The following is a 23894-nucleotide window of genomic DNA, read 5'->3' on the forward strand; positions in this document are numbered from 1 at the left end:
AAAGAAAAGAAGAAAGAAACGATCTCCCCCGCAGCAGCCCAGCTCCCACTGCCCAAAATGGACTTACAGCGAAAGTATATATAGGGCGGAGTGGGGGAGGGGTGTTTGAGACAGACTCCTGTCTGTTGGCCTAGGAGGCATTTGGCCCAGAAAAACTAACCTCAACTTTAGTATGGTTTGAAAATAAAATTTGAGGTGGCAACACTTGGCGGACCCAAGTAGCCGAAGGCATTGTTTGCACTGGAAGTGTCAGGGCTGAAATGAGCCTCTGGGGTTCCACTTCTTTCTCTTCCTCTTACCTGTAGTAGCTGTGTGGTCCTGAACCCGTCTTTTTGCCCTTCTGGGCCTGTTTCTGCAACTGTTAAAACAAAAAACAAAAAACAGGGGGATGTGTTGATTTATACCTGTGGTTCCTTCCAGTTCTCCTTGCAGGAGCTATTTTGAGAAATATACACCACCACCACCCCTCCCCCACTCAAACATGTAACTTGGAGATTCACTGTATTTAGAAAAGACTCAGAATTGCAGTGGTTCAGAAGCCCTAACTTTGTTTTAAGCTCCCCTCCTCAGTATTATTTGATCACATTTGTTCTGTGGCAGCCTTTGCTGAACTCTGTTTTGCACATAGCTGTTATGCATGGGAAGCTTGTGCTGTTCTACCAACTGCAGTTTTGGGAGGATCACACTGGGCACTGTTGTCAGTTCAGTCGTGTCTGACTCTTTGCGACCCCATAGACTGCAGCATGCAGGCTTTCTGTCCATCACCAACTCTGGGAACTTGCTCAAACTCATGTCCATCGAGTTGGTGATGCCATCCAACCATCTCATCCTCTGTCATCCCCTTCTCCTGCCTTCAATCTTTCCCAGCATCAGGGTCTTTTCCAATGAGTCAGTTCTTCGCATCAGGTGCCCAGAGTATTGGAGTTTCAGCATCAGTGTCATTCCTTCCAATGAATACTCAGGATTGATTTCTTTTAGGATTGATTGGTTTGATCTCCTTGCAGTCCAAGGGACACTCTATAGAGTCTTCTGCAAGTTCAAAAGCCTCAATTCTTCGGCGCTCAGCTTTCCTTATAGCCCAACTCTCACATCCATACATGATTACTGGAAAAACCATAGCTTTGACTAGACGGACCTTTGTTGACAAAGTAATGTCTCTGCTTTTTAATATGCTGTCTAGGCTGGTCATAGCTTTTCTTCCAAGGAGCAAGTGTCTTTTAACTTCATGGCTGCAGTCACCATTTGCAGTGATTTTGGAGCCCAAGAAAAGAAAGTCTGTCACTGTTTCCATTGTTTCCCCATCAATTTGCCAGGAAGTGATGGGACCGGATGCCATGATCTTCTTTTTTTGAATGTTGAGTTTTAAGCCAGCTTTTTCACTCTCCTCTTTCACTGTCATCAAGAGGCTATTTAGTTCTTTGCTTTCTGCCATAAGGGTGGTGTCATCTGCATATCTGAGATTATTGATATTTCTCCTGGCAGTCTTGATTCCAGCTTGCACTTCATCCAGCACCATTTTGCATAATGTACTCTGCACGTAAGTTAAATAAGCAGGGTGACAATAAACAACCTTAACGCACTTCTTTCCCAATTTTGAACCAGTCTGTTCCATGTCTGTTTCTAAGTGTTGCTTCTTGACCTGCGTACCGGTTTCTCAGGAGGCAAGTAAGGTGGTCTCATATTCCCATCTCTTAAAGAATTTTCCACAGTTTGTTGTGATCCACACAAAGGCTTTAGCGTAGTCAATAAAGCAGAAGTAGATATTTTTCTGGAACTCTCTTGCTTTTTCGATGATCCAGTGGATGTTGGCAGTTTGATCTCTGGTTCCTCTGCCTTTTCTAAATCCAACTTGACCATCTGGAATTTCTCAGTTCATGCACATTGAACCCTGGCTTGGAGAATTTTGAGCATTACTTTGCTAGCGTGTGAGACCAGTGCAATTGTGTGGTAGTTCGAACATTCTTTGGCATTGCCTTTTTTGCAGATTGGAATGAAAACTGACCTTTTACAGTCCTGTGGCCACTGCTGAATTTTCCAAATTTGCTGGCATATTGAGTGCAACACTTTAACAGCATAATTTTTTAGGATTTGAAATAGCTCAACTGGAATTCCATCACCTCCACTAGGTTTGTTTGTAGTGATGCTTCATAAGGCCCACTTGACTTTGCATTCCAGGATGTCTGGCTCTAAGTGAGTGATCACACCATCATGGTTATCTGGGTCATTGACGTCATGTACAAGATGAAAGATACACTTATTCATAGACCTGACAATTTTTATTAAAGGCATATTGCATGCTAGGCTCTGTACTAGGCCCCGGGAATACAGTTGCCCTTCGCACAGGACTTACAATTTAGCAGTTAAAAGAAAGTACTAGAAAGTCAGACAGTGGTATGACAGGGAACACACACAGCCTTGAGAAGCACATAGAAAGGGCATCTAATAGGAGACTGGAGAGTTCAGAAGGACTTTCCAGAGGCTATGGCATTTAGGATGAGACCTGAAGAATTGTGAGAGGGGGAGTTATAGCCGGAGAGACCAGATATGCAAAGGAAGAGGAAATGTGTGAGAAGATGTGCCCTTTGGATGAAACTCAGAGTACTAACAGAGAGAAGTGAGAAATTAACTGGAGACAGAACAGTAGCTAACATTTACTAAGCATTTGCTGCATGTCAGATGTGTCAGACACTGTCTCAAGCATTGTATTTTCCTCTTATTTAACATTGGCACCCACAGTGTGAGATAGGTATTACAATTTCCATTCTTCAGTTCAGAATGCTGAGGGACAGAGAAGTCAAGTGAGTAGCTGAGACAGCTAGGAAGTGATGGGTCAGTGCGGTTCCTCGGGACCCTGTGTGCTTATCCATTTTGCCATGTTTTAGTATAATTACAAGGCAATTTCCCATTCATAGAGGATGTTTTAAGCCATGAGAAGGAGTTTGGATGTTTCCCTCAGGACCACAGGAAGAGATTTAAGGATTTTTAAACGTACTCACGTTTTGGAAAGTGCATCATGGCTGCACAGTAGATTAGAGGAGAGCTAGTTCGGAGGCAGAGTCACCAGTTCAGAGTAACTCTGGTAAGTTATGATGATGCCTCACCAGATGGCCTCAGTAAAAAAGACGAGAAGTAGATAGATTAGAGATATATTTCTGGTGGTAAAATCACTGATTGATTCATGGTAGGTGAGTAAGATTGGAAATGAGATACACCTGAGTTTCACCAATAGGCAGTTGGGTGGGGCTATTTCAGGCAACACCTGAGAAGGAACAGTTTTTAGCTAGATGATGTGTTCAGTTGGGTCTTGTGTTGAGGTGTAGTCATGGAATGGAAATATCTAATAGACACTAAGAGAGAAAATCTGTATCTTAGGAAGGAAAACAGAATCAAAGAACAATTTGGTGTCATCCACACACTTATAATAGGCCAGGGGAATGGAAGTCTTTGCCCAGGTGGAATGTGTAGAGTGCGAAGGGAAGGTCTGTGGGTGGAGCTTGGAGAATATCAATGTGTAAGGGGCCAGCGGAGAAAGTCCAATCTTCACAGTAGATTGCCTCGGCATCCTGATAAGCTGAGTCAGCTCTGGTGGCCTTTGCCACACACAGCTGCATCCTGAGTTGACCTGCTGCCACTGCTGGTTTCATTATTTGAGCAAGTGTTTTGAGCACCACTGTGGTATAGGCACAGTGGGGGACACGGTGTCACAGCCTGGTCCTCAGAAAACTTAGGTCAAGTAATGAAATGTAATGCACTGCTTAAGAAAGAGGACAAAAGTGATTAAAAAAAAAATCCTTATTGAAGTTCCCTTAAACTTAGACCAGAGTTATAGATATGTTAACCTTCTTTCAATTCAAAATAATACTTCAAAGTGTAATCATCCTAAATTGTACCATTAAGTTAGATGGTAAGACATAGGTAAACTGTTTAAACCCAGGAAAAAATTGAAATAATAAGCACGACAGCACTGTGAAAGCACAATGCAAGTGCCATTAGAAAATACAGAAAATGTGAAGGTAATTTCTTGGATGATTGATCCAGATAGTGTATTACACAAAAATAGGGCTCCAACGATTCTGATCATCAAAAAGGACAAGAATGCTCTTTTATTTTTAGGTATAATGCTCATACAGATGTTGTTGTTCAGTCGCTTAATCGTGTCTGACTCTTTGCGACCCCATGGACTGCAGCACACCAGACTTCCCTGTCCTTCACTGTCTCCTGGAGTTTGCTCAGATTCATGTCCATTGAGTCAGTGATGCCATCAAACCATCTCATCCTCTGCTGCCCTCTTCTACAGCATGGCGTTTTTTGGGTGGTCCTGCTAGTGATTATTACAAAGTATGACTATAAAGTATCAAGGTCAGTTTCCACAAATGATAATCAGCCTCACCTATTTTATGGTCACCTGCTTCAGCTGCTTTTCCATAGCAGTGTGTGTAACCATTCTGTAGGTGACACAATGAAATGTATACTTTGTTACTTAGTGAAATTATGGACTCAGAATTGTTATTAAGGAAAGGACATTGTAACACAATGAAACTCAGTGAAGTTGTGGTTTAGTCCCTAAATCTTGTCCAACTCTTGTGACCCCAGGTTCCTCTGTCTGTGGGATTTCTCAGGCTAGAATACTGGAGTGGCCTGCCATTTCTTCCTCCAGGGGATCTTCCCATCCCAGGGATTGAACCCACGTCTCCTGCACTGCAGGCAGCTTCTTTACCGCTGAGCCACCAGGGAAGCCACTAGTGAAGTTTGCTTTCTTTTGAAACTGCTTTTATCATTTACATTCTTACATTCATGTTAATAATTAACCATTCCCAGTGAAGAGTTACCTGGCAAAAGTGGCAATGTATATTATTGATGTAGGTAGCGGGAAAACTTTTCTACACCTTGAAGTTCATATGTACATAAAAATTTTGAATACTTCCATCGCCTCAGGAAGTTTCCTTGTGTCTCTGTCATTTCCCCCTACCCAGCAATCATTGTTTTGTTTTCTTTTGTCCTTTAATTTCTTTTCTTCTAGAGCATATCATGTTTCAGATAGGCTAACGACAATAGTTTCATAGCTGGCAATTGGGAGCTGTAGAAATTACCAATTCCCAACTGATGAAGTATTTTCTTAAGTTTATAACCTCAAAGCAGCAAAAATTTGTTGAGAACCTCCTAGCCACTCTACACCATGCTAGGCACTAAGTTGTATACAAAATGTAGCATGGCCCAAATCTGGAGAATCTGGCCTTTTTTGCTCCTGTAAGTTCCCTGGGAGGGGAAGGACTCCTTACCACTCAACCTCAGCAGAATTCTAGATTCAGAGGAAACCTGTTAACATATAATAATGCAAGATATAAAGACCTCTACAATTTGCTCCTAAAATCTTCAGTTAATGAAATTTTATTGAAAATCTGCAATATAGCTTCTCTGAAGAATTTGCAGGTGCAATCATTGCCTTTTGTCTACGAATACTTGCATGACAGCAACCCTTCTTACTGTTGGGTTGGGTTTGTTTGAGGGAGGTTTCTTGGTTTGGTTTTTGAGAAAGCAACTCATTCACATGTTTTAAATTTTAGAGATATAAAAGGTCTGTAGTGACATGTCTCTCACCCTTTCCCCCCTGGAGCCAGGACTGCTTTCTTCAGGTAACCAATATATATCCTTGCAGAGACATTTTTTACATGTCTGTATCTATTGATGTAATGTATATAAAATGTATATTATGTATAACTGTGCAGGGGTTTTCCTTCCTTTTATACAAATGGCAATGTACCATAAGCACTATTCTATAGTTTACTTTTTTCTTTCAGAGATCATTGCATATCATTAAGTAAACAACATCCTTATTCTTTTATACCAAAATTGATGACTAGGTTACTTCCACTGTTTTACTATTACAAATATGCTGCAGTGAATAACTTTGGGCATAAACCTGTATGCATTTGTGCAGGTAAATTGAGGATTAATTCCCAAATATGGATGTGCTGTATCAAAGGAGTATGTACTTCAGTGGTTCTGATAGATTTTGTCTGCTTACTTTCCATAGAGAGGGTACTGATTTATACTTGTACCAGCGATACACATATGTATATTCCCCGCCACGCTGTCTTCAACCTTATCAATTTCTGCTGTTCAGATAAGTGAAAATGGAATCCCAGGATAGATTTTAATGTACATTTCATTTATCATGAATAAGGCTGACAATCTGTCCATATGTTTCAGAGTTGTCTTTATTTCCTTTTCAGTGAACATTCTGTTCAGTTCCTTTGCCCATTTTTTCCCTGGTGGCTATTGGTCTTAATGATCTGGTGGGTTAGAGTAGGGATAACTGCCCTTTGTTGGTACTAGGAATTGCAAATATCTTTTCCCATTTTTTTTTTTTTAATGTGTATTTTGAGTTTGCTTTTGGTAGTCTTCACCATTCAGATTTTGTTATGTAGCCAGATTTCTGAGTTTTTATTTGATGGCTTTTGGATTGTAGGTCATGATTATTTAATGGCTTTTGGATTGTTGAAACATTTTGAGGGAAGCAGGGTTTATTATTCTCAAAATTTGAAGAGGAGTGAAACAGAGAACAGCATGGGAACCTAAGTGGGGAAATGGAAAACTTATCAGAGTCAGGGCCTCCCTTACAATCCTGCTGTTCAGTTTGACACAGATCTCGAGTACTAGTATATCAACAGAGTTGATCCAGACAGCAGAAATTGACTTGTTAATTTAGGCAGAAAAGGGAAGATAGGTTCCAGATAGAAGGTTCAAGAAAGATAGGTTCCCAGAAGATAGGTTCAAGGTTCCAGGTAGAAGCATTTAGTTGGCCAGATAGTCACGAAAATTATAGACAAATGAAGCTTGAAAACTTAATTTAACCAAAGGCTGATGAGGAAATAGCTGATGTGAAATTATTTAGAGTTCTTATTATACTTCCCTTTTGTGTAAAAATTACAACCTTATTAAAGAAGATGAACTGCTCTGAAAAAGTTTCATATTTTATTCATTCTAAAAATATGAGATACTTGAATGATGAGTTTTATCAACGTCTTTCATCAAAGATGAGTTAATTTCTGATATGTGCTGAGATGAGATGATTTCAAATCTGTCCATTTCAACGTCTTGAGTTTGCTGTAAGACAGATAACGGGGCATTTAGTACAGTTTTATTCAGTGTTATTCAGTGTCTATGGTTTCTATGGTAACAAACTTGACATTGACCTGGATTCTCTGAGCCTTTTTTTCAACATGCAGTTATTTCATAACAGAGAGCCTGATTTTATTATTAACCCAATTTCATTTCACAATTCTGCTACAGTGCCGCATATGTGTTTTTACACTCTGCAATAAAACCCACAGGTTTAAGGGGAGAAGAATGAGGTTGGGGCACCACACTCAAAAACTTCATCACTGGTACGTAAAAAATTATAGGAACCCATCTGCACATGTTAATTGGCTAAAAGATACATAAATACTGAAATAAGTAAGGCATTATGCCTTTTAAAAGACCTGAAGTTTGCTGTGGAAGTGGAATTCAGAAGAATTGCAGCTTGTGAGTTCTAAAGCAATGGTAGGAAGGTGATAATACACAACCGGATAGGTATGGATGCTGCTCTCAGCACACGTGGGGTGAACTGAGGTCACTAGAAATGTTTTGAGATGTGCCCATGTGTGTTTTGAGGCTCCAATCAACTGGATGCAGTTTTTTGTATTCACCTAGTCTATTTCATGGACACATTGCACTCCAATTGTTCCCTCTTAGATGCACTGGAACAAATTTATGTCTCAAAAATCAAGCATTGTAGTAGAACTGACTGTATTTTTGCTAGAACAACTCAGTAATGTGTATTTTAGCTGGAAATTAATATTTGGCTTTATAATATTAAAGAAATGGTTTGAAAATGACCTTTCTTTTAAAATTAGGTATATTATATTGCACTATGTAGCTTATTAAATTGGGATATCTCCATTTGAAGGATTTGAAAGTGAAACACCCTTCATTAAGGAAATAGAGTAATACTGTACTGGCCCTTTGATTGATTGATGGGAGCCCTTACTGGAGGTTAAAATCAGTTTGAAGTACATATACACACAGTAAAATATTATTCAGTCATAAAAAGGGATGCTACTCTGGTTTGTGCTACAGTATGGATGAACCATGAAAACTTAATGCTAGATACAATAAGCCAAGAGTGAAAGGATAGATATTGTATGATTCCACTTATATAAGATACCTAAAATAGGCAAATGCATAGAGACAGAAAGTAGAACAGAGATTACCAGGGGCTAAAGAGGGAGGGGGATGGACTATATTGTTTACTGGCTACAGTTACTGTTTGAGATGATAAGAATGAAGTTTTGGAAGTCATATAGTGGGGATGGTTGCATAACATTGTAAATGTACTTAACACCACTGAATTGTACACTTTGAAATGGTTAAGATTATAAATTTTTATATGTATTTTATCACAATAAAAATGTTACTTCATCTGATATTTGTATTTTCAACATTACTTGTGGGTACCACTAATTATACAGAGATATTGTAAATACTTATAAACATTGCTCAGACTGAGTATGTGACTAGTTTCCTTTCTCTTGTCAAAATTTGAGCGCCGATTTGAGATGTTCCTTCTAATACCTAGCAATTAAAGTATCTTTCTAAAATTTCACCAGTTCCTTTAAGAAAGTTAGAATTTCTTTTTCTTTTAAGGGTAAGCAGAAAAGCATTTGTTAACCTGAATGTTTACATATCTATCTAGTCAATTACTTTGTATTTGAGGGATAGGCCAAAGTACCCTGGAATTTCTTCTGCAGTGTTAGAGAATCCTTGAAATGTTGAAACTCTTGACTATCATACTGCATTTCTGTTGTGTTAGAGAAAAATATCTTCTGTTAAGTATTTGTCAAGGAAATAATTTGAGTGAATTAGCTTTTCCAGTTATTTCTAATAATTATAATAATTGAGCAGTACTCTAAGCTAGGTCAGGGGGGATTTCGGTTTTTTTTAAGAAATAAATTCTATTGCAGGTGGTTTTCTCAGCTTTTCCATGTGATGAAATGTTTGTTTTTACTTACTATATGTCTTCTAAAATGTTATCTAATTGTATTTCAGGTTGCAACAAGGACAGTGTCCGAGCAGGCTGTAAAAAATGTGGCTACCGTAAGTGCATTAAAGAATAGCATTTTGTGCAGTGAATCATTGCTTCTTTGGACCATGTGATTTAGCATCCTGATTTCAGGGCCTTGGACATAGTCCTTTAGCTCTGTTATTTGGCTCGGTTTTGCAGAAAATTCAGAAATCCCTCTGTACTAAATACGCACTTCTATTCCCTGCCATGGACCCAGTGACAGGTGGCTGTGTATCTGGTGACTAGCAAAGATGTTATGATGTACAAGTGGAGTAGATTTAGGAGCTTGGAGAAAATCTATTCCAGAAAAAACTATATAGATACTTAACCTTTTATTCCTTATCCCTGCAGATACTAGGTGAAGAGGTGATCAGTGGAAACTGTTTATGAAAGGTTTTCCTGTTGATTGAATTAACTCTTTACAAAGGTAAATTTGGTCTGGTGAAACCTTGATTTAAACAGCTCCATTATGATTAATGAAATGGAGTGGAAAAGTAAACTTCAGCATGTGCAATTATGCAATCTAAATTTGTACTTACGTACTGTAAACAAATATCATTTCTCTACATAAATGTGACAATTCCTAAAGCCTTGATAACAGCTCTCACAGTGGCATTACACTGTTTTCTAAGTTGTTTGGAGAAAATGCAAATGAACCTGGATTGTTGTTGATACTCTAGTTCATAGCAGAGTTATTTTATAACGGAATAAAGATGTTCTTGTATGGGAAAAAATTTTATTTTTTAAATCATGTAATAAGAGAATACTTGGGGTATGAATCTCCAAGAGAAGGGCTAAGAATAAAAGCATGCTGGGAGAACCAAGTCACATGCCTCTAAGCAACAACTGAAACCTGGCTCAGTTGAAGCTTGCTAACTAGCAAAAGTGGGCATGTAAGTATACATATCCTTCATATGAATAAAAACTCCTGAAGAATGTGTTTGCATGCAAGAAATGAGTACAATGACGTCTTTTCTGTTTTTTAAATTTGCTTATATTTATTTATACTTTATGTCTTTCAATCCTTGTTAATTTCATTTCTTTATTTAAGATTTAAGTTTAGGAGTGCATACATAAGGAGTAAGCCCACAGTGAAAAGCAGAGAAGACATACCTGAGTGAGGCTAGTGGTTCTGGGGAGAGGGTAGAGGGGTCAGCGAGTGGTCTGTGGGGGAAGGGCACACAGAGGATTAGTCAAGGTTCTGGTAACAGTCTGTTCCCTAACGTGAGAGGTGCAGCTATTTACTTTATTAATTCTCTTTCAACTGTAAGTATTCATTTTATATACTCTTCTCTAGTTTTCTCTATGTGTGATGCACTTAATAATAAATCTTGTTTGAATTTTTACATTAAAATTAAATTTTTATTTAATTCAATTCAATTTTATTTTATTTTATTTAATTATTCAATTAAATTTGAATTTTTACATTAAAATTAAGGAAGTTCTCTATATATAAATGCTATATTTACTTCAAAATCTAAAATGGATTTCCCAGTCTGTCTACTAATATCAGTTCTTCTCCTTCGACCTCTTTTAACTTAAGACTTGTAGGAAAGCTTAAAGTAAAGAGCTAGTCTGAGCCAGGTTCCAACAGTTTTAGTGGATGGGGGTGCTGTACAGCCACAGAGGGCTGAATAGGAGTGTGTGTTAGTTGCTCAGTTGTATCCAGCTCTTTGCGATCCCGTGGAATGTAGCCTGCCAGGCTCCTCTGTCCATGGAATTGTCCAGGCAAGAATACAGGAGTTGGGTAGCCATTATCTTATCCAGGGAATCTTCCCGACCTAGGAATCGAACCTGAGTCTCCCACATTGCAGGCAAATTCTTTATCACCTGAGCCACCAGGGAAGCCCAAAGGGGAGCCTAGGGGACTGCTACTTAGAAGCAGTGATAAGAAGTGGGGATCATGCTAATAATACTGAGGTAAGCTGTAGAGAGGCATCTTCAGGGAAGAGCCAGCTATCCCTTTAAAAAGTGGTAGAGGGAGCATTCTGAGCACAGTTGGTCCACAAGGGATTGCATGTTTCAGCAGCTGTCATAAAACGATTGGGGGATACAGGGGTGATGATTAGTTAAGTCAGAGGAACAGAAAGAGCAATGTATGGATGAGACTTCAGGAAAGTTACAGGAATACAGAGGCCTATACTTTTGGGTAGGAATAAAAATAATAGGGATGTGAAGTTTGGGGGGAATTAGCTGGGTTTAAGAATTCAGAAGTTTATAATGTAGCTCTTATGTTTTCAAAACTCAGGACCTAAGACAGAGACAGAGCTTGGTTAAATTCATTGCATTTCATTGCTAAAACAACCCTGTGAGGTAGGTAGATTTCATAGTCCCAAGAGGTGGCTAGGTGGTAAAGAATCTGCCTGCAAAGCAGGAGATGTAAGTTATATGCCCAGGTCAGGAAGATCCCCTGGAGAAGGAAATGGCAACCCGCTCCAGTATTCTTGCCTGGAAAATCCCATGGACAGAGGAGCCGGGCAGGTCACAGTCCATGGGATCACAAAGTCAGAGATGACTTAGTGATTGAGCACACACACACTTTTAGGAATATTCAAAACCATTGGTCTGGCACCTAGGTATAGCTTTTACACAGCTGGCAGTAACTAGCTGTGTGACTTTGGGCAAGTTACTTAACCACCCTGTGATTCAGTTTCCTGTCTGTAAAATGAGATTATAGTACTTATTTCCATAGACTTGTAAAGATGCAAGTTCTAGATCTATGCTTTGCCATAGTTGTTCTTCAAAAATCAAGAGGATTACTCTGTTGTTAAGTAGGAAGACTGGGAATTGAAATCTGGTTATTTGTAAGACTTTATACTATGCCATGGTATTTTTTTCCCCATTCAAAAAAATTGTGGTAAAATACATAAAACATAATTTGCCATTTTAACTCCTTTTAAGAGTACAATTCAGTGGCGCTAATTACATTCCCAGTATTGTACAACCAGCACTCTCAGTTACAATGCTTGTTCATCACACCAAACAAAAACTCTATAAACATCAAGCACTATCTACTACCTCCCCACTCCTCCCTTCTGCCAGACTCTGGTAACCTCTAATCTACTTTCTATTTCTATGAATTTGGTCATTCTATATATTTCATGTAAGTGGAATCATATATTTGTCCTTTTGTGTCTGGCTTATTTCACTTAGCCTAATGTTTTCAAAGTTTGTTCATGTTGTCGCAGATACCATAACGTCATTCCTCCTTATGACTGAATGATATTTCATTGTCTAGATATACCACATTTTCTTAATTCATTTATCTATTGATAGACACTTGGGTTATTTTTACCTTTTGGCTATTGTGAATAATGAGCAGTGAAAATTAATGTGTACACATCTGTTTGAGTCCCTGCTTTCGATTCTCTGGGTATATAACTAGGAGTGGGATGCTGGGTCGTGTATGTTGAGCTTCTTGAGTTGCCAAACTGTTTTCCACAGCAGCTCCATCATTTTATATTCCCACCAGAAATAGATCAATATAAGAGTTTCAGTTTCTCCACATTGTTGCCAATATTTATTTTCCTTTTTCCTATTATTTTTGAATTGTAGCCATCTCAGTAGATGTGATGTGGTAGCTCATGATTTTCATTTGCATTTCTTGAATGACTAATTATGTTGTGTATTTTTTCATGGTCTTATTGGCCATTTGTACGTCTTCTTTGGAGAAATGTCTGTTCAGTTTCTTAGCCCATTTTTTATTGGAGTTGTCTTTTTGTTCTTGAGTTGTGGGAATTGTATATATACTAAATGCTAAACCCTATCAAATATATAATTTGCAAATCTTCTCTTCCATTCTGTAGGTTGTCTTTTCACTTTCATAATTTCTTTGCACAAATGTTTTAAAATTTGATAAAATCCAACTTACCAGATTTATATTTTGTTATTTTGCTGTTAGTGTTTTACATGTAAGAATCCATTGCCAAATCCAAGTTAAAGAAGACTTACCCCATGCTTTCTTCTAAGACTTTTATGCTTTTAGTTCTTATATTGTAATGGTCTTTGATCCATTTTGAGTCAGTTTTTGCATATGATGTGAGGTGAGGAATTCAACTTCATTATTTTGCATGTGGAAATCCTGTTCTCGTAGCACTGTCTGTTGAAGAGACTATTCTTTCCCCACTGAATAGACCTAACAATTTTGTCAAAAAGCAATTGGCTATATACGTGTGGGTTTATTTCTGGACTATTTCATTGGTTTATGTGACTATCCTTATGACTATAGATCACCTTGTTTTGATTTCTATAGCTTTGTGGTAAGTTTTGAAATCAGGAAATATGAGTCTTCCACCTGTATTCTTTTTCACATTTTTGGGCTATTCAAGGCCTCTTGTATTGTTGCATAAATTTAAGGGTCTGTTTTTCCATTACTGAATAAGCCCCATTACTTTTCGCAATCAGCTGGAAGAAGCACAAGCTGGAATCAAGATTGCTGGGAGAAATATCAATAACCTCAGATATGCAGATGACACCACCTTTATGGCAGAAAGTGAAGAAGAACTAAAAAGCCTCTTGATGAAAGTGAAAGAGGAGAGTGAAAAAGTTGGCTTAAAGCTCAACATTCAGAAAACAAAGATCATGTCATCTGGTCCCATCACTTCGTGGCAAATAGATGGGGAAAGAGTGGAAACAGTATCAGACTTTGTTTTTTTGGGCTCCAAAATCACTGCAGATGGTGACTGCAGCCATGAAATGAAAAGACTCTTGCTCCTTGGAAGGAAAGTTATGACCAACCTAGATAGCATATTAAAAAGAAGAGACATTACTTTGCCAACAAAGGTCCGTCTAGTCAGGCTATGGTTTTTCCAGTGGTCATGTATGGATGTGAGAGTTGGACTGTGAAGAAAGCTGAGTGCCGAAGAATTGATGTTTTTGAAGTGTGGTGTTGGAGAAGACTCTTGAGAGTCCCTTGGACTGCAAGGAGATCCAACCAGTCCATCCTAAAGGAGATCAGTCCTGGGTGTTCATTGGAAGGACTGATGCTAAAGCTGAAACTCCAGTACTTTGGCGACCTCATGTGAAGAGCTGACTCATTGGAAAAGACCCTGATGCTGGGAGGGATTGGGGGCAAGAAGAGAAGGGGACGACAGAGGATGAGATGGCTGGATGGCATCACCGACTCAATGGACATGAGTTTGGGTGAACTCCGGGAGTTGGTGATGGACAGGGAAGCCTGGCATGCTGCAATTCATGGGGTCACAAAGAGTCAGACACAACTGAGCGACTGAACTGAACTGAGATGTTATAACTTTGAAATGTCTCTACATATCTGTGGTCAAAATTTAAGTTTCTGATCATCTAAGAATTTTTCTGCTCATTGTCTCCTGAGAGTCTATTTAGAAAAGACCTCATAAGAACTATATTTTGGAGTTAATTTCCTAAGTTTGTTCACTTATGTTCCCCAACTGGAAAAAAAAAAAAAAAAGGAAATTTTTTTGTAGCTTCATAAGCAGTGTGTGAACAGTATGAAAAGACAAAATGATAGGATACTGAAAGAGAAACTCCCTAGGTCAGTAGGTGCCCAATATGCTACTGGAGATCAGTGGAGAAATAACTCCAGAAAGAATGAAAGGATGGAGCCAAAGCACAGAGAATACCCAGCTGTGGATGTGACTGGTGATAGAAGCAAGGTCCGATGCTGTAAAGACCATTATTGCATAGGAACCTGGAATGTCAGGTCCATGAATCAAGGCAAATTGGAAGTGGTCAAACAAGAGATGGCAAGAGTGAATGTTGACATTCTAGGAATCAGTGAACTGAAATGGACTGGAATGGGTGAATTTAACTCAGATGACCATTATATCTACTACTGCGGGCAGGAATCCCTCAGAAGAAAGGGAGTAGCCATCGTGGTCGACAAAAGAGTCGGAAATGCAGTACTTGGATGCAATCTCAAAAACGACAGAATGATCTCTGTTCATTTCCGAGGCAAACCATTCAATATCAAGTAATCCAAGTCTATGCCTCAACCAGTAACTCTGAAGAAGCTGAAGTTGAATGGTTCTATGAAGACCTACAAGACCTTTTAGAACTAACATCCAAAAAAGATGTCCTTTTCATTATAGGGGACTGGAATGCAAAAGTAGGAAGTCAAGAAACACTGGGAGTAACAGGCAAATTTGGCCTTGGAATACAGAATGAAGCAGGGCAAACTCTAATAGAGTTTTGCCAAGAAAATGCAGTGGTCATAACAAACACCCACTTCCAACAACAAAAGAGAAGACTCTATACATGGACATCACCAGATGGTCAACACCAAAATCAGCTTGATTATATTCTTTGCAGCCTAAGATGGAGACGCTCTATACCGTCAGCAAAAACAAGACCAGGAGCTGACTGTGGCTCAGACCGTGAACTCCTTATTGCCAAATTCAGACTTAAATTGAAGAAAGTAGGGAAAACCACTAGACCATTCAGGTATGACCTAAATCAAATCCCTTATGATTATACAATGGAAGTGAGAAATAGATTTAAGGGCCTAGATCTGATAGATAGAGTGCCTGATGAACTATGGACGGAGGTTCGTGACATTGATAGGAGACAGGGATCAAGACCATCCCCATGGAAAAGAAATGCAAAAAAGCAAAATGGCTGTCTGGGGAGGCCTTACAAATAGCTGTGAAAAGAAGAGAAGCGAAAAGCAAAGAAGAAAAGGAAAGATATAAACATCTGAATGCAGAGTTCCAAAGAATAGCAAGAAGAGATAAGAAAGCATTCTTCAGCGATCAATGCAAAGAAATAGAGGAAAACAACAGAATGGGAAAGACTAGAGATCTCTTCAAGAAAATCAGAAATACCAAAGGAACATTTCATGCAAAGATGGGCTCGATAAAGGACAGAAATGGTATGGACCTAACAGAAGCAGAAGATATTAAGAAGAGGTGGCAAGAGTACACAGAAGAACTGTACAAAAAAGATCTTCACGACCCAGATAATCACGATGGTGTGATTGCTGACCTAGAGCCAGACATCCTGGAATGCGAAGTCAAGTGGGTTTAGAAAGCATCACTACGAACAAAGCTAGTGGAGGTGATAGAATTCCAGTTGAGCTATTCCAAATCCTGAAAGATGATGCTGTGAAAGTGCTGCACTCAATATGCCAGCAAATTTGGAAAACTCAGCAGTGGCCACAGGACTGGAAAAGGTCAGTTTTCATTCCAATCCCAAAGAAAGGCAATGCCAAAGAATGCTCAAACTACCACACAATTGCACTCATCTCACACACTAGTAAAGTAATGCTCAAAATTCTCCAAGCCAGGCTTCAGCAATATGTGAACTGTGAACTTCCTGATGTTCAAGCTGGATTTAGAAAAGGCAGAGGAACCAGAGATCAAATTGCTAACATCCGCTGGATCATGGAAAAAGCAAGAGAGTTCCAGAAAAACATCTATTTCTGCTTTATTGACTATGCCAAAGCCTTTGACTCTGTAGATCACAATAAACTGTGGAAAATTCTTCAAGAGATGGGAATTCCAGACCACCTGATCTGCCTCATGAGAAATCTGTATGCAGGTCAGGAAGCAACAGTTAGAACTGGACATGGAACAGACTGGTTCCAAATAGGAAAAGGAGTACGTCAAGGCTGTATATTGTCACCCTGTTTATTTAACTTATATGCAGAGTACATCATGAGAAACGCCGGACTGGAAGAAACACAAGCTGGAATCAAGATTGCCGGGAGAAATATCAATAACATCAGATATGCAGATGACACCACCCTTATGGCAGAAAGTGAAGAGGAACTAAAAAGCCTCTTGATGAAAGTGAAAGTAGAGAGTGAAAAAGTTGGCTTAAAGCTCAACATTCAGAAAACGAAGATCATGGCATCCGGTCCCATCACTTCTTGGGAAATAGATGGGGAAACAATGTCTTTATTTTTCTGGGCTCCAAAATCACTGCAGATGGTGACTGCAGCCATGAAATTAAAAGATGCTTACTCCTTGGAAGGAAAGTTATGACCAACCTAGATAGCATATTCAAAAGCAGAGACATTACTTTGCCAACAAAGGTCTGTCTAGTCAAGGCTATGGTTTTTCCTGTGGTCATGTATGGATGTGAGAGTTGGACTGTGAAGAAGGCTGAGCGCCGAAGAATTGATGCTTTTGAACTGTGGTATTGGAGAAGACGAGAGTCCCTTGGACTGCAAGGAGATCCAACCAGTCCATTCTGAAGGAGATCAGCCCTGGGATTTCTTTGGAAGGACTGATGCTAAAGCTGAAACTCCAGTACTTTTGCCACCTCATGCGAAGATTTGACTCATTGGAAAAGACTCTGATGCTGGGAGGGATTGGGGGCAGGAGGAGAAGGGGATGACAGAGGATGAGATGGCTGGATGGCATCACCGACTCGATGGACATGATTTTGGGTAAACTCCAGGAGTTGGTGAGGGACAGGGAGGCCTGGCATGCTGTGATTCATGGGGTCGGAAAGAGTCAGACACGACTGAGCGACTGATCTGATCTGAAGCAGTGTGTTGTCTTATCAGTTTAGGGTCAGTTTCATTAAAGCAAGGCCAGAAAAGGATGTGAGACAGACTGCTGCCAGTGTGGTTATTATTTAAGTAGTTTATTTATATTAAATAATAATGACAATGTAAGGTGTTTGGATGCCAAGCTAGTTTAAGTAAAAGAAAAATTGTATCATCAGAAATTCTGATCAAAATGGCCAACTAAACCAACATAGAAAGTCCTCTGTTTGGCTCCAAACACAGAGAGATGCTGGAGAAAAACATAGTAACAGCAAAAATAAAAATAAGCTAGCTCAAAAGAATAAAAGGAAAATTGCCACATGTTAGAAAGGAAAAGGTGCTCAAAGCCAGAGTAGGGAATGATAGCTGAAAACAATGAGGTTCACAGGCCTCCTGGGTAGACTTTTATGGAATACAGAATGAAGCTTTAGACTCCTGCAGGATCACAGCATGGCTGGAGTGAAGGCTGTTGGTTAAAGCCAGACTGCTCAAAAAAGCAGTGAAGTGGGAATTACAGAAGTTCCATTTACTGTCTAGGGGAAGTGATGAGAAAGTTTACTGTGTTTAACTTCCTATAAAACAATAATTAGAGGAAAAGGAATAATTCAGAAATGACAGCCCAAGCTTACACCATCTGTAGGTATGAGGAGTAAATTTACACTGCCTCCAATGAGGCAGAAACTAGCTTTCCAAGCTAAGAAATTAATGTGAAAAGGTAGTCTGTTATCACGTTAAAAATGTAAGTCCAGCTACATGCCATTATTAGTGAAACTACTTAGAAAACTGAAAACTACATAGAAAATTTCAAAATAAATGGATGGAGGAAAAAGTGCAAATAGATATTAGGTTGAATATTGTTGATATTCAACAGTTTTACTCATGAAAATGGTAATTTCATATGATTCAACTAATAATAACCAAAAGAGCAACTGGTACAGCAATTATAATATTAGACTTTTGAGGCAAGAGCAGTTCTAATCAACCAAGAAGATAAAATAATGATTTTGACTATACCTATTAATATAATCTCAAAGCATGTATAGCAAAAACTATTATAAGGAAAAATGGACAAATATATAGTGATAAAGGTACTTAAAAATTATACTATCAGAAATTATTACACAAGAAAGTAAGATGGAGGTTTGAAAACAAAATAAACATAAAAGCCTCTCTTCAACAAATAGTGATGTATTCTTTTAAAATACATTCCAAGTTTTTCCCCAGATTTAGTACAAGATAGGCCATAAAAGAAATCTTAGCAAATACTTAAACACTGATACCATACAGGCAAACACTAAAACACTGATTTACCATACAGATACTCTCCAATAACAGTGTAACACACTGAGAAATCAGGAAAAGCATAATTTGAAAGCTCTGTATGTTTGGAAACCGAAAAGAACATTTCTGAATGATTCATTTGGAAGGAAATCAAAACCAAGAAAATTTGTTTCCAGCAGTATGGCAGGCTGGACCCTGCTGTAAACAACTAAGAAACTAGTATAAAATATGCAGTACATATTAGATATATTAGTATGCTAGGAGAAAATACAGAATTCATGAATACTTAGAGACTAGCAACCAAAGGAAGCAGAAAGTCTAGGAGGTGTTGAGGGTATTTGCTGAACCCAGGGTTCTTGAACTTCTATTTTTGTGTATTGACTGAATTCAGGGAATAAGGCAAGGCTCAGGACCCAGCCCAAGATTGGTACTTTGCTAGGAGATGCTCTCATATGAGTCTAAGACTTCCAAAAGATTTTATCCTTGGGTAAGAGAGAAGTAGGAATAAATCCTAGAACAGAATTGTAGTGAATTGATAGTGGGTTGTGAAATAAATTATGTGGTTTCTATCAGCATTCATTTTTTTTGAATATCAAATGTCATAGTGCTTCAGGTGATTTTTGTTTTAATTTTTGTGAGTTAGTGTGTATTTGCATATGAACATATATATTAATACACTTGATTGCATTGTTATTTTTTATCATTAGTCAGTCCTAGTCAAAAAAATTTCAAAGTTACTGCCTTAGGCATATGTGCACATGTTTATACATTTCATCATTATTATAATAGCAAAATGCTAGAAGCAACCTAAGATCCTATCAGTAGTAGAAAGGGTAAACATTTTTATACAATGGAACATTATTCATCAGATAAAATGAGATAATTGCATCTACTGAGGTTCCTGACATTGTACAGGAGACAGGTATCAAGACCATCCCATGGAAAAGAAATGCAAAAAAGCAAAATGGCTGTCTGGAGAGGCCTTACAAATAGCTGTGAAAAGAAGAGAAGCGAAAAGCAAAGGAAAAAAGGAAAGATATAAGCATCTGAATGCAGAGTTCCAAAGAATAGCAAAAAGAGATAAGAAAACCTTCCTCAGCGATCAATGCAAAGAAATAGAGGAAAACAACAGAATGGGAAAGACTAGAGATCTCTTCAAGAAAATTAGAGATACCAAGGGAACATTTCACGCAAAGATGGGCTCGATAAAGGACAGAAATGGTATGGACCTAATAGAAGCAGAAGATATTAAGGAGAGGTGGCAAGAATACACAGAAGAACTGTACAAAAAAGATCTTCACAACCCAGATAATCACCATGGTATGAACACTCACCTAGAGCCAGACATCCTGGAATGTGAAGTCAAGTGGGCCTTAGAAAGCATCACTACGAACAAAGCTAGTGGAGGTGATGGAATTCCAGTTGAGCTCTTTCAAATACTGAAGATGATGCTGTGAAAGTGCTGCACTCAATATGCCAGCAAATTTGGAAAACCAGGCAATGGCCACAGGACTGGAAAAGGTCCGTTTTCATTCCGATCCCAAAGAAAGGCAATGCCAAAGAATGCTCAAACTACTGCACAATTGCACTCATCTCATACTCTAGTAAAGTAATGCTCAAAATTCTCCAAGCCAGGCTTCAGCAATACGTGAACCATGAACTCCCATATGTTCAAGCTGGATTTAGAAAAGGCAGAGGAACCAGAGATCAAATTGCCAGCATCCGCTGGATCATCGAAAAATCAAGAGTTCCAGAAAAACATCTATTTCTGTTTTAATGACTGCCAAAGCCCTTGACTGTGTGAATCACAATAAACTGTGGAAAATTCTGAAAGAGATGGGAATACCAGACCACCTAACCTGCCTCTTGAGAAACCTATATGCAGGTCAGGAAGCAACAGTTAGAACTGGACATGGAACAACAGACTGGTTCCAAATAGGAAAAGGAGTTCGTCAAGGCTGTATATTGTCACCCTGCTTATTTAACTTAATATGCAGAGTACATCATGACAAATGCTGGGCTGGAAGAAGCACAAGTTGGAATCAAGATTGCCGGGAGAAATATCAATAACCTCAGATATGCAGATGACACCACCCTTATGGCAGAAAATGAAGAACTAAAAAGCCTCTTGATGAGAGTGAAAGAGGAGAGTGAAAAAGTTGGTTTAAAGCTCAACATTCAGAAAATGAAGATCATGGCATCTGGTCCCATCACTTCATGGCAAATAGATGGGGAAAGAGTGGAAACAGTATCAGACTTTATTTTTCTGGGCTCCAAAATCACTGCAGATGGTGATTGCAGCCATGAAGTTAAAAGACTCTTACTCCTTGGAAGGAAAGTTATGACCAACCTAGATAGCATATTGAAAAGCAGAGACATTACTTTGCCAACAAAGGTCCATCTAGTCAAGGCTATTGTTTTTCCTGTGGTCATGTATGAATGCGAGAGTTGGACTGTGAAGAAAGCTGAGTGCTGAAGAATTGATGCTTTTGAACTGTGGTGTTGGAGAAGACTCTTGAGAGTCCCTTGAACTGCAAGGAGATCCAACCAGTCCATTCTGAAGGAGATCAGCCCTGGGATTTCTTTGGAAGGAATGATGCTAAAGCTGAAACTCTAGTACTTTGGCCACCTCATGCGAAGAGTTGACTCATTGGAAAAGACCCTGATGCTGGGAGGGATTGAGGGCAAGAGGAAAAGGGACGACAGAGGATGAGATGGCTGGATGGCATCACTGACTCAATGGACATAGTTTGAGTGAACTCCGGGAGTTGGTGATGGACAGGGAGGCCTGGCGTGGCGCGATTCACGGGGTTGCAAAGAGTCGGACACGGCTGAGCGACTGATCTGATGTGATCTGATGTTAGCATAGATGAATCACAAAACATAATATTGAATGGCAGAAAGTTACAGAATGATAGCTAAGTATAATTGAGTTTATGTTAAGAAATAATAATATGATGTTCTGAAAATATCGACACCAACTTCAGTATAACCTACTTCTGAATAAAAAGAAAATGGAATGGGTTTGGGGCAGGGTTCCAAGCCATGGTGCAAGCTCTCCAACTTAGTATGTGTGTGCACATGTGCAAGCCTTTCACTTAAAAAAAATTATAAGTGAATAAAGCAAAATGTTAACATGCAGGTGATAGGTACTTAGATATTAGTGATATCGTTTGGTCTCCAGGTGTTTATAAAGTTTGATTTTTTAATTGCATCATGCAATAAGTAGATAACTGTTGTAGTTTTCTTATAGGGAGAATCTTTAAGAACTGAATATTATTGTTAGAATTAAAATCATAAGTATTCTTTTGAACATGTTCAATTATTTTATTATGACACCTTTAGTTAGGTGAAAGCTGTGTAATGAAAATGTAATAGTAAGATGAGAAGCACATAGGTAGTGGAAAGGAATTAAATATAGGGGAAAGAAATTAAATATAAACTCTAAAGTTGAAAGTATTTACATTAATTGCGTATTCTAAAATCTATAAGATGTAACCAAAAAAATATTTATTGAATAAGAAGCCCTGTTAAAAATAGTTCTTTTTCATTCAGGTAAAGCAGATGACCCGTCACTGAATAAAAGTTAAAACTAAATATTGTATTATTAAATTGTAATTGTTGCTTAGTGGATAAACAAAGCAAAAAATATGTAATGTATCTGTAGTTTTGTCATTCATATTTCTTTGTTTTACTTAGCTGGTCACCTGACTTTTGAATGCCGCAATTTTCTCCGAGTAGATCCCAAAAGGGATATAGTTTTGGATGTCAGCAGCACAAGCAGTGAAGAGAGTGATGAAGAGAATGAGGAACTAAATAAACTGCAGGCATTACAAGAAAAAAGTAAGCAAAACTTTTTTTTCCCTCCAGCATTTAAGGTTGTTTCTAAATGTCCTGCTGTATTATGTCATCTTTATCTATCGTTCTATTATATTTGTCATTAAAATAGTTTGCATCTTACGTAAGAAGTATTGCATAGGTAAGGAAATAGGCTTAAACGTTGTCAGTAACTTGCCCAAAGTCAAACAATTGGTCAGTGATAGAACCAGCAGGCAAGTATGTTTCTGATTCTGCAACCCAGGTTTTATTGTGTTTTGTTCTGTTTTTCCGTCTCACTGGAATGTATCACATGGTACAAAGAGTCTAAAGGATTGGATCGTCAAATCACACTCATTAAAATCAGAGATCTTAGCAGTATCAAGTTTTAGTTGACCCTTGAACAACATGGATTTGAATTGCATGGGTTGACTTTCATAAAAATTTTTTCAGCATTACATACTAGAATAATAAACAAGCTGCAGTTGATGGAATTCACAGATTTAGAACCATGCATATGGAGAAACTGTGTATGTGGAAAGCCAACTATAAATTATAGTTGGATTTTGGACTGCAAAATTACAGAAAATTTATTTCCTCACAAAATTTATTTCCTAACCCCTGTGCCACTCAGGGGTCAGCTGTAACTTCATGTATGCAGATGACCATGTGGCATCGCAAAGCAGCAAGAGTTCTGGGACTACAGTACAACCTCCTAGGTTCCCACTCTGGCCACGGTTAATGTAAAAGGTTTCGACATTACTTACACAAAAGAAAGTGATTTTGGTCATGAAACACCTTAATTTTATGCCCAGATAGTTACATTTCCCAGGGATTATGGATTTATGCCCCCAAAATCCCTAGATTCCAGGATTATTTACCATAAACAGTCCTAGACCAACCAAGTACATTCAGCTATAAGCAGTCTATAAATAAGGATTCTTCTGCCAACAGCTTGATCATGGACTTCGAACTTTCAGAACTGTGAGGAAGTAAATTTCTATAATTTAACTATACACCACCTCCTCCCCACTCCCCCCAAAAAGGATTCTCTGGCCAGCAAATACTAGTAATTTATTTCCAGGAAATCTATCATTAGCATGTTTATAAAGAAATTTGACCAAGTTACCTTTTTTCTTTCCTGAGGCATCCTCCTTTCCCCTGCAAAAGAGAACAAATTGCAGACCAACTGTTTAACCATTTGTTTTCCATCTTGTGTAT

At 38.6% G+C, this 23894-nt stretch overlaps 2 protein-coding genes across 2 annotated transcripts in view; one reads left to right on the forward strand and one right to left on the reverse strand.

Annotated features, from left to right (window-relative positions):
• Window positions 1-3121, reverse strand: part of CWC27 (CWC27 spliceosome associated cyclophilin) — a 250746-nt gene extending 247625 nt beyond the window's left edge. Inside the window, exons 1-2 of the mRNA XM_045163649.1 lie at window positions 2997-3121; window positions 300-358 (exon numbers count right to left, since the gene is read on the reverse strand). The gene's annotated coding sequence lies outside the window, so the exon portion shown is untranslated. The remainder of the gene's footprint in view (window positions 1-299; window positions 359-2996) is intronic.
• SREK1IP1 (SREK1 interacting protein 1) overlaps window positions 1-23894 on the forward strand; it is a 41437-nt gene that overhangs the window by 359 nt on the left and 17184 nt on the right. The window contains exons 2-3 of the mRNA XM_006074133.4: window positions 9091-9138; window positions 22557-22700. Coding sequence (XP_006074195.3) covers window positions 9091-9138; window positions 22557-22700 — 192 coding nt within the window. The remainder of the gene's footprint in view (window positions 1-9090; window positions 9139-22556; window positions 22701-23894) is intronic.

The sequence above is a fragment of the Bubalus bubalis genome, chromosome 19 (genome assembly GCF_019923935.1).
Source record: "Bubalus bubalis isolate 160015118507 breed Murrah chromosome 19, NDDB_SH_1, whole genome shotgun sequence".
NCBI lineage: Eukaryota > Metazoa > Chordata > Mammalia > Artiodactyla > Bovidae > Bubalus > Bubalus bubalis.